The 11,279-nt window shown below is 37.7% G+C and overlaps 1 protein-coding gene across 4 annotated transcripts in view; it reads left to right on the top strand.

Moving 5' to 3' along the window:
- The window catches only part of fbxo43 (F-box protein 43), a 60,131-nt gene that overhangs the window by 44,127 nt on the left and 4,725 nt on the right, over nucleotides 1-11,279 (top strand). The window contains exon 1 of one of the 4 annotated variants that reach the window (XM_061916546.1): nucleotides 5,263-5,401. The exons of 2 other annotated variants lie outside the window; for them this stretch is intronic. In XM_061916546.1, the coding sequence (XP_061772530.1) occupies nucleotides 5,348-5,401 (54 nt within the window). In that variant the 5' untranslated portion in view covers nucleotides 5,263-5,347. Of the gene's footprint in view, nucleotides 1-5,262; nucleotides 5,402-7,354; nucleotides 7,556-11,279 lie in introns of those variants that run through there. One more of the 4 variants, XM_061916549.1, reaches the window with a different exon arrangement.

Genomic DNA, 11,279 nt, shown 5'->3' with positions numbered 1-11,279 from the left:
AGCAATAACATGCATGGTATTTGTTTACCACTGAGAGCTATAACCATATCGATAACCTAATAACACCGAGCTTGTTTGCTTACCTCAGCAGTCTAAGAATTTTCTCCAGGTATTTGGTATCCTTACATTTGCCAATGTAGTCATATTCCAGATGTTCCACGGGGATCTTGGAGGCACCCTCATTAGAAGTCACGTTGCCTACAGGGCAGAAAGTAGAACTCATGGCTAGGGACCTCTATTGTTGCACTACTCTTACTTAACCGTGTTAAAAGGAAAACAATAACAAAAGAATAATATTAATTATAAGATGACGACAGATTTCCCAGCGTCTAGTCAAATATTTAAGTCTCTTTGTCCTTGTTTTGGCTCTCGAAGTGGCGTTCTTATAAAAGTGGTGTTTGGAAGGTTGCCCTGGGCGACCGCACGTCATACCTAACTACGTCATTAAACGGCGTCAAGATGTAGTCTGTAAAATACCGATGGAACTTGTACTATTTGGATTCCCACTGTATTGTGTTGTCTGTCCATTTGTAAATAATGCAGACGAGGCGTGTTGGCTGAATTGTTAACGTTTTCTCACACAGCGTGCTCATCACCACGTTCAACAACACTTCACGGGGCTACCACGCATGCTCGTCATTACTGTTGCATGCCGGGTAGTGCAGTTCTTTGTCCCCTGACTCATAACATCACATGTTTGACAAGCGATTTGAAAATGAATTTTACCTTTGCAACCTCATTAAACTATTGGCTAAGTTTTATATTCGTAAATGTAAGTTTCTCAATACCCGACCGGTTTTTTGTGCCTTAAAAAAAGTATTAGAACCCTACTTTAAAAGGTTTTCTACCTCTAACAAGCAAAAACCTGTGAAAACTATGATGCTGTGTTCAAAGTGTGGATTATTTAAGTAAGTTGTGTGAGCCTATGGATTTACATTTTGTTACATGTATATATATTTTGTATTGTATTTTGGTTACTAAAATTAAGTTTATACCAGTGTGTATTGTTTTTGTACTGTTTCTGTTGCATATTATAAATAAAGGTGGATGAAATAAAATAAAAAAACAATTAGAAAATGCAGATGAAAATACATGAAATTAAAATACGATAGATTTAAGTACATTTACATTTGACACTGCATATCATTTGAGGACATAAATGGAACAATAATGCGATCAAACCGTTCAAAATAGTGCTTCATATTAATTGCTGTTTCTTTACTGTTTTGACATTCAAATGATCATCATCATAAATATTAAAGTGATATATTATATTATTACTACTTTAAAACGCTCTCTACCTCTAACAACCAAAAAGCTGTGAAAACTATGATGCTGTGTTCAAAATGTGAATTATTTACGAAACTTGTGTGAGCCTATGGCTTTATATTTTGTTATATAGCGCATTCTATTTTAGTTACTTTAATGAAGTTTATAACCCCCTGGTGCTGTTTTTGTACTGTTTCTGTATTTGTTTAGATTATTATTATTTCTTGGTTGTATGTAAATGTTGCATATTATAAATAAAGGTTTAATAAAAATAAATAACAAATAAAAAAAATACAGACGGAACACATGAAATTAAAATACGATGGATTTACATTTGACACTGCATATCATTTGAGGTCATAAATGGAACAATAATGCGATTAAACCGATCAAAATAGTGCTTCATATGTTTCTTTACTGTTTTGACATTCAAATAATCATCATCATGAGTAATATTGTTCTATATTATTATGTTTGTACTACTCTAAAACGCTCTCTCTACCTCTAACAACCAAAAAGCTGTGAAAACTATGATGCTGTGTTCAAAATTTAGATTATTTATGGAACTTGTGTGAGCCCATAACTTTACATTTTATTATTACACACACACACATATATATATATATATATATAAATAAATAAAAAATATAAATATACTGTATATATATATGTATATCCATCCATCTTCTACTGCTTATTCCCTTTTGGGCTCGCGGGGGGCGCTGGTACCTATCTCGTATATATATATATATATATATATATATATATATATGTATATATATATATATATATATATGTATATATATGTATATATATATATACATATATATATGTATATATATGTATATATATACATATATATATGTATATATATGTATATATATACATATATATATGTATATATATATATATGTATATATATGTATATATATATATATGTATATATATATATATATGTACATATATATATATATGTATATATATATGTATATATATATGTGTGTATATATATAAATATATATACATATATGTATATATTCATATTTATATTGCATTCTATTTTAGGGGCTTTATTAAGTTTATTGATTGATTGATTGAAACTTTTATTAGTAGATTGCACAGTACATTACATATTCCGTACTATTGACCACTAAATGGTAACACTCGTATAAGTTTTTCAACTTGTTTAAGTCGGGGTCCACGTTAATCAATTCACATCAATTCAATCAATAACCCCCTGGTGTTGTTTTGTACTGTTTTTCTACTGTTTTTCTACTTGTTTTGATTATTATTATTTCTTTATCGTATGTAAATGTTGCATATGATAAATAAAGGTTTATAAAATAAAAAATAAAAAATGCACATAATTTGATAAAAAATCTGAATATGTTAATGAAATACCCGTATTTGATTAATTCTGGGAGTCAGGTGGAGAACTAAAAGTGAATGGCCACTTTTGATTGATTGTTTGAAACTTTTATTAGTAGATTGCACATTACATTACATATTCCGTACTATTGACCACTAAATGGTAACCCCCGTATAAGTTTTTCAACTTGTTTAAGTCGGGGTCCACGTTAATCAATTCATGACCACGAGGTCATAAATAGAACAATAATGCGATTAAACATGCACCTGGGGATAGGTTGATTGGCAACACTAAATGGTCCCTAGTGTGTGAATGTGAGTGTGAATGTTGTCTGTCTATCTGTGTTGGCCCTGTGATGAGGTGGCGACTTGTCCAGGGTGTACCCCGCCTTCCGCCCGATTGTAGCTGAGATAGGCGCCAGCGCCTCCCGCAACCCTTAAGGGAATAAGCGGTAGAAAATGGATGAACTTGTTTAAGTCGGGGTCCACGTTAATGAATTCATGACCACGAGGTCATAAATAGAACAATTATGCGATTAAACCAATCAAAATAGTGCTTCATATTAATTACTGTTTCTTTACTGTTGTGACATTCAAATGAACATCATCATTAATATTAGGGGTGTGGGAAAAAATCGATTCGAATTTGAATCGCGATTCTCACGTTGTGCAATTCAGAATCGATTCTCATTTAAAAAAAAATTGATTTTTATTATTTTTATTTAATTTTTTTAAATTATTTTACACAGCAATACCATAACAATGCAATCCAATTTCAAAACCAAACCTGACCCAGCAACACTCAGAACTGCAATAAACAGAGCAATTGAGAGGAGACACAAACACCACACAGAACAAACCAAAAGTAAATAAATAAATGATAAATTGGTTGTACTTGTGTAGCACTTTTTTACCTTCAAGGTACTCAAAGCGCTTTGACACTACTTCCACATTTACCCATTCACACACTGATGGAGGGAGCTGCCATGCAAGGCGTTAACCAGCACCCATCAGGAGCAAGGGTGAAGTGTCTTGCTCAAGACACAACAGACGTGACGAGGTTGGTACTAGGTGGGTATTGAACCAGGCACCCTCGGGTTGCGCACTTCCACTCTTCCACTGTGCCACGTAGTAGTGAAAAAAAAAAGAATATTATCAACGACGGTATCAATATTAGTTATAATTTCAGCAAAGCAGTGATTAGAAATTCCTAATTGACATTATCATTAGACATTTATAAAAAAAAAAAAAAGAACAATAGTGTCACAGTGGCTTACACTTGTGCGATGAGGTGGCGACTTGTCCAGGTTGTACCCCGCCTTCCGCCCGATTGTAGCTGAGCTAGGCGCCATCGCCCCCCGCGATCCCAAAAAGGGAATAAGCGGTAGGAAAAGGATGGATGGATGGCTTACATTTGCATCGCATCTCATAAGCTTGACAACACACTGTGTCCAATATTTTCACAAAGATGAAATAAGTCATATATTTGGTTCGTTTAATATTTAAAACAAATTTACATTATTGCAATCAGTTGATAAAACATTAACCTTTACAATTATAAAAGCTTTTTACAAAAATCTACTACTGTGCTAGCATGTCAGCAGACTGGGGTAGATCCTGCTGAAATCTATGTATTGAATGAGTACAGAATCCTTTTAAATGGGGAAAAAAAATTGTTTTTGAATCGAAAATCGCGTTGACTTGAAAAAAAATCGATTTTGAATCGAATCGTGACCCCAAGAATCGATATTGAATCGAATCGTGTGACAGCCAAAATTCGCAGCCCCAGTTAATTTATATTGTTATGAGTCTTAAAGGCCTACTGAAATGAGATGTTCTTACTTAAACGGGGATAGCAGGTCCATTCTATGTGTCATACTTCATCATTTCGCGATATTGCCATATTTTTGCTGAAAGGATTTAGTAGAGAACATCGACGATTAAGTTCGCAACTTTTGGTCGCTAATAAAAAAGCTTTGCTTGTACCGGAAGTAGCAGACGATGTGCGCGTGACGTCACCGGTGTGAGGGCTCCTCACATCCTTACATTGTTTATAATGTGAGCCACCAGCAGCAAGAGCGATTCGGACCGAGAAAACGACAATTTCCTCATTAATTTGAGCGAGGATGAAAGATTCGTGGATGAGGAAAGTGAGAAAGAAAAAAAAAACGAGGGCAGTGGGACAATTTAGATGTTATTAGACACATTTACTCGGATAATTCTGGAAAATCCCTTATCCGCTTATTGTTTTACTAGTGTTTTAGTGAGATTATAAAGTCATACCTGAAAGTCGGAGGGGTGTGGTGACCGCCAGTGTCTCTGCCATGGAGGAGCCAAGAAAGTCGCGGCTGCCTCTTTGACAGCTATAATAATAATAATAATAATAATAATAATAATGGATTAGATTTATATCGCGCTTTTCTATTGTTATATACTCAAAACGCTCACAAAGAAGTTGGAACCCATCATTCATTCACACCTGGTGGTGGTAAGCTACATCAGTAGCCACAGCTGCCCTGGGGTAGACTGACGGAAGCGTGGCTGCCAGTTTGCGCCTACGGCCCCTCCGACCACCACCTATCATTCATTCATCATTCATTCACCAGTGTGAGCGGCACAAGGACACAACGGCAGCGATTTGGATGTCAATCGGTGGGAAGCGAACCTGCAACCCTCAGGTTTCTGGCACGGCCGCTCTACCCACTACGCCATGCCGCCCCAAGAAGCTGCAGGAAGAACGACACAAGCTCCGCTCATGTTTACGGTAAGAGCCGACTTATTACCACAATTTTCTCACCGAAACCTACCGGTTGTCATGTGGTAGAGAAACATGTTCGCTTGACCGCTCTGTTCCATATTAAAGCTTCACAACAAACAAAGAAACACCGGCTGTGTTTGTGTTAATACAGCCGGCTGAAATACACATCTTTCTTCTTTGTTGTCTCCATTAATAATTGAACAAATTGCAAAAGATTCTGCAACACAGTTGTCCATAATACTGTGTAATTATGCGATTAAATCGGACGACTTTTAGGCGTGAGTGGTGCTGAGATAAAATGTCCGCTACAACCAATAACGTCACAAGCACGCGTCAACATAAGCGTCATCATTCCGCGACATTTTCAACAGGACACTTCGCGGGGAATTCAAAATTGCAATTTTGTAAACTAAAAAGGCCGTATTGGCATGTGTTGCAATGTTAATATTTCATCATTGATATATAAACTATCAGACTGCGTGGTCGCTAGTAGTGGCTTTCAGTAGGCCTTTAAGACTTTTATACTAAAGTATAAAAAATACGTTTTAATTTAATTCTTCATTTTAGCTTCTGTTTTTTCGACGAAGAATATTTGTGAAATATTTCTTCAAACTTATTATGATTTAAAATTTCCAAAAAATTATTCTGGCAAATCTAGAAAATCCGTAGAATCAAATTTAAATCTTATTCCAAAGTCTTTTGAATTTATTTAAACATTTTTGTTCTGGAAAATCTAGAAGAAATAATGATTTGTCTTTGTTAGAAATATAGCTTGGTTCAGTTTGTTATATATTCTAACAAAGTGCAGATTGGATTTTAAACCTATTTAAAACATGTCATCAAAATTCTAGTAAAGTGAATAATATTTATATAGCGCTTTTCTCTAGTGACTCAAAGCGCTTTACATAGTGAAACCCAATATCTAAGTTACATTTGCCTGTGTATCGGCTGGGGACATCTCTGCGCTGCTGATCCGCCTCCGCTTGGGATGTTTTCCTGCTGGCTCCGCTGTGAACGGGACTCTCGCTGCTGTGTTGGATCCGCTTTGGACTGGACTCTTGCGACTGTGTTGGATCCATTATGGATTGAACTTTCACAGTATCATGTTAGACCCGCTCGACATCCATTGCTTTCGTCCTCTCCAAGGTTCTCATAGTCATCATTGTCACCGACGAGTTTTCCTTGCCCTTATGTGGGCCTACCGAGGATGTCGTAGTGGTTTGTGCAGCCCTTTGAGACACTAGTGATTTAGGGCTATATAAGTAAACATTGATTGATTGATTGATTTAAACCAGTGTGGGGGGCACTGGGAGCAGGTGGGTAAAGTGTCTTGCCCAAGGACACAACGGCAGCGACTAGGATGGCTGAAGCGGGAATCGAACCTGCAACCCTCAAGTTGCTGGCACGGCCACCCTACCAACCGAGCTATACCACCATTAATCTTATTAATCTTAATAAGGAAAAATTACTAATGATGTTCCATAAATTGGGCTTCACGGTGGCAGAGGGGTTAGTGCGTCTGCCTCACAATACGAAGGTCCTGCAGTCCTGGGTTCAAATCCAGGCTCGGGATCTTTCTGTGTGGAGTTTGCATGTTCTCCCCGTGACTGCGTGGGTTCCCTCCGGGTACTCCGGCTTCCTCCCACTTCCAAAGACATGCACCTGGGGATAGGTTGATTGGCAACACTAAATGGTCCCTAGTGTGTGAATGTGAGTGTGAATGTTGTCTGTCTATCTGTGTTGGCCCTGCGATGAGGTGGCGACTTGTCCAGGGTGTACCCTGCCTTCCGCCCGATTGTAGCTGAGATAGGCGCCAGCGCCCCCCGCGACCCCGAAAGGGAATAAGCGGTAGGAAATGGATGGATGGATAGTTTTTCTCTTCTTTTTTTCTGTTGAATTTTAAAGACTTTACTTAATTCCAGTTCCCCACTCCAGTCCGGTAGATGGCGGTAGAGCCTCTAATAGTGAGCCGCCAAGAAGACGGAAACACGTGACAAAAGCCGCTGAAGGCTCCAAATTTGAAAGGCAGTCACCTTGCTGTTGTGACTTCGTACTGCTGACATGTACCTGATGGCAACTATGCTGCTCGGTGTCAGCTGAACGCCTGCAGCCGAGCCCCGGCCTCTCCAAGTCCCAGGCCGCTCTGTGGAATCGCTCGAAGTAAGTCTTTCTACAATCTCACTATTGTCAATTAGAGCGCCATTTAAAAAAAAAAATAGCATCAATTTAACGAGACACAACGAATGCACAGTTACAAGTTCGCAATTTCCTCACCACTAATTAACGTTAAAGATAAGATAACTAGCCACGTTAGTTTCTTGTGTATTTAAAAAAAAAAAAAAAAGAGAAATTGTATGGTAATTGAATACAATGTCGCTTTCGAAGTTGTAATTGATTGACAGGTGTCATGGCGTCGCTAATGAATCCGCGGGGAAGGTTTAGAGCAGGGGTCACCAACGCGGGGCCCGCGGGCACCAGGTCGCCCGTAAGGACCAGATGAGTCGGCCGCTGGCCTGTTCTAAAAAATACCTCAAATAGCAACACTTACCAGTGAGCTGCCTCTATTTTTTTTAAATGTTATTTATTTACTAGTGTGAAGTGAATTATGTTTATATAGCGCTTTTGGCTTCACGGTGGAAGAGGGGTTAGTGCGTCTGCCTCACAATACGAAGGTCCTGCAGTCCTGGGTTCAAATCCAGGCTCGGGATCTTTCTGTGTGGAGTTTGCATGTTCTCCCCGTGAATGCGTGGGTTCCCTCCGGGTACTCCGGCTTCCTCCCACTTCCAAAGACATGCACCTGGGGATAGGTTGATTGGCAACACTAAATTGGCCCTAGTGTGTGAATGTGAGTGTGAATGTTGTCTGTCTATCTGTGTTGGCCCTGTGATGAGGTGGCGACTTGTCCAGGGTGTACCCCGCCTTCCGCCCGATTGTAGCTGAGATAGGCGCCAGCGCCCCCCGCGACCCCGAAAGGGAATAAGCGGTAGAAAATGGATGGATGGATGGATAGCGCTTTTCTCAAGTGACTCAAAGCGCTTTACATAGTGAAACCCAATATCTAAGTTACATTTAAACCAGTGTGGGTGGCACTGGGAGCAGGTGGGTAAAGTGCCTTGCCCAAGGACACAACGGCAGTGACTAGAATGGCAGAAGCGGGAATCGAACCAGCAACCCTCACGTTGCTGGCACGGCCACTCTACCAACCGAGCTATGCCGCCCCTACTAGCAAGCTGGTCTCGCTTTGCTCGACATTTTTAATTCTAAGAGAGAATAAACTCAAATGGAATTTGAAAATCCAAGAAAATATTTTAAAGACTTGGTCTTCCATCCATCCATTTTCTACCGCTTATGCCCTTTGGGGTGGCGGGGGGCACTGGTGCCTGTCTCAGCTACAATCGGGCGGGAGGCGGGGTACACTCTGGACAAGTCGCCAACACAGATAGACAGACAACATTCACACACTAGGGCCAATTTAGTGTTGCCAATCAACCTATCCCCAGGTGCATGTCTTTGGAAGTGGGAGGAAGCCGGAGTACCCGGAGGGAACCCACGCATTCACGGGGAGAACATGCAAACTCCACACAGAAAGATCCCGAGCCGGGGATTGAACCCAGGACTACTCAGGACCTTCGTATTGTGAGGCAGACACACTAACCCAGTGGTTCTCAAATGGGGGTACTTGAAGGTATGCCAAGGGGTACTTGAGATTTTTTTCAAATATTCTAAAAAGAGCAACAATTTCAACATCTTTTATGAATATATTTATTGAATAATACTTCAACAAAATATGAATGTAAGTTCATAAACTGTGAAAAGAAATGCAACAATGCAATATTCAGTTTTGACAGCTAGATTTTTTTGTGGACATGTTCCATAAATATTGATGTTAAAGATTTTTTTTTTTTTTTTTGTGAAGAAATGTTTAGAAGTAAGTTGATGAATCCAGATGGATTTCTATTACAATCCCCAAAGAGGGCACTTTAAGTTGATGATTACTTCTATAGGTAGAAATCTATTTATAAGTGAATCACTTGTTTATTTTTAAACAAGTTTTTAGTTATTTGTATCTTTTTTTCCAAATAGTTCAAGAAAGACTACTACAAATGAGCAATATTTTGCATTGTTATACAATTTGATAAATCAGAAACTGATGACATAGTGCTGTATTTTAAATCATCTCTTTTTTTTCAACCAAAAATTCTTTGCTATGATTAGGGGGTACTTGAAATAAAAAATAAAAAAAATTCACAGGGGGTACATGACTGAAAAAAGGTTGAGAACCACTGCACTAACCCCTCTCCCACCGTGAAGCCCAGACTTGGTCTTCACTTTTAAAAATAAATTCATTTATTTTCTTACTTTGCTTCTTATAACTTTCAGAAAGATAATTTTAGAGATAAAATACAACCTTAAAAATGATTTTAAGATTTTTAAACACATATACATTTTTTACCTTTTTAAATTCCTTCCTCTTCTTTCCTGATAATTTAAATCAAGTACATTTATTTTTTTCATCGTAAAGAATAAAAAATATGTTTTAATTTAATTCTTAATTTTAGCTTCTGTTTTTTCGACGAAGAATATTTGTGAAATATTTCATCAAACTTATTATGATTTAAAATTTCAAAAAAAATATTCTGGCAAATGTAGAAAATCCATAGAATCAAATTTAAATCTTATTTCAAAGTCTTGAATTTGTCTTAAAATTTTTGTTCTGGAAAATCTAGAAGAAATAATGATTTGTCTTTGTTAGAAATATAGCTTGGTTTAGTTTGTTATATATTCTAACAAAGTGCAGATTGGATTTTAAACCTATTTAAAACATGTCATCAAAATTCTAGTGAAGTGAATAATATTTATATAGCGCTTTTCTCTAGTGACTCAAAGCGCTTTACATAGTGAAACCCAATATCTAAGTTACATTTAAAGCAGTGTGGGTGGCACTGGGAGCAGGTGGGTAAAGTGTCTTGCCCAAGGACACAACGGCAGTGACTAGGATGGCGGAAGCGGGAATCGAACCTGCAACCCTCAAGTTGCTGGCACGGCCACTCTACCAACCGAGCTATACCGCCCCAAAATTCTAAAATTAATCTTAATAAGGAAAAATTACTAATGTTGTTCCATAAATTCTTTTTTTTTATTTTTTCAAAAAGATTCCAATTGGCTAGTTTTTCTCTTCTTTTTTTCGGTTGAATTTTGAATTTTAAAGAGTCGAAATTGAAGATAACATTTTTTTTTCGTGTTTTCTCCTCTTTTAAACCTTTTATATTAAGTTTTTTTTTTTTCATAATTTATTCTCTACATAAAAGCCTTCCGTAAGAGGGAAAAAATGTACAACGGAATGACAGACAGAAATACCCATTTTTTTAAATATGTATAGATTTATTTATAAAAGGTAAATTGAGCAAATTGGCTATTTCTGGCAATTTATTTAAGTGTGTATCAAACTGGTAGCCCTTCGCATTAATCAGTACCCAAGAAGTAGCTCTTGGTTTCAAAAAGATTGGTGACCCCTGGTCCACACTATGGTGAGTTCCTGAACCGCCAAAATAATTAGGACAAAACGATGGTCGCCAAATACTCTCATCAGTGACGCATACACACAAACATATTAAACAGTGGGCTTTCGAACAATTAGGAAGGTTTGTATCATGTTTGTTCTCAAACAAAAACATATTAAAACAAAACAATTTATTTTTCCTCCATCTTTTTCAAATTTTAATCCTTTTTGAAAAATGCTCCAGAGAGCCACTAGGGCGGCGGTAAAAAGCTGTGGGTTGCTGAGCTCGGCACTAGATGAAACCTGCTACTGGTACACATACCACAGTTTGGGAATCACTGATTTAAGTAATATACCTTAATTGTTGATGATAGTAGTACTACT

This window comes from Nerophis ophidion, linkage group LG11 (genome assembly GCF_033978795.1).
Source record: "Nerophis ophidion isolate RoL-2023_Sa linkage group LG11, RoL_Noph_v1.0, whole genome shotgun sequence".
In the NCBI taxonomy this organism is placed as follows: Eukaryota; Metazoa; Chordata; class Actinopteri; order Syngnathiformes; family Syngnathidae; genus Nerophis; species Nerophis ophidion.
This window is presented reverse-complemented; position numbering and strand designations above follow the sequence as displayed.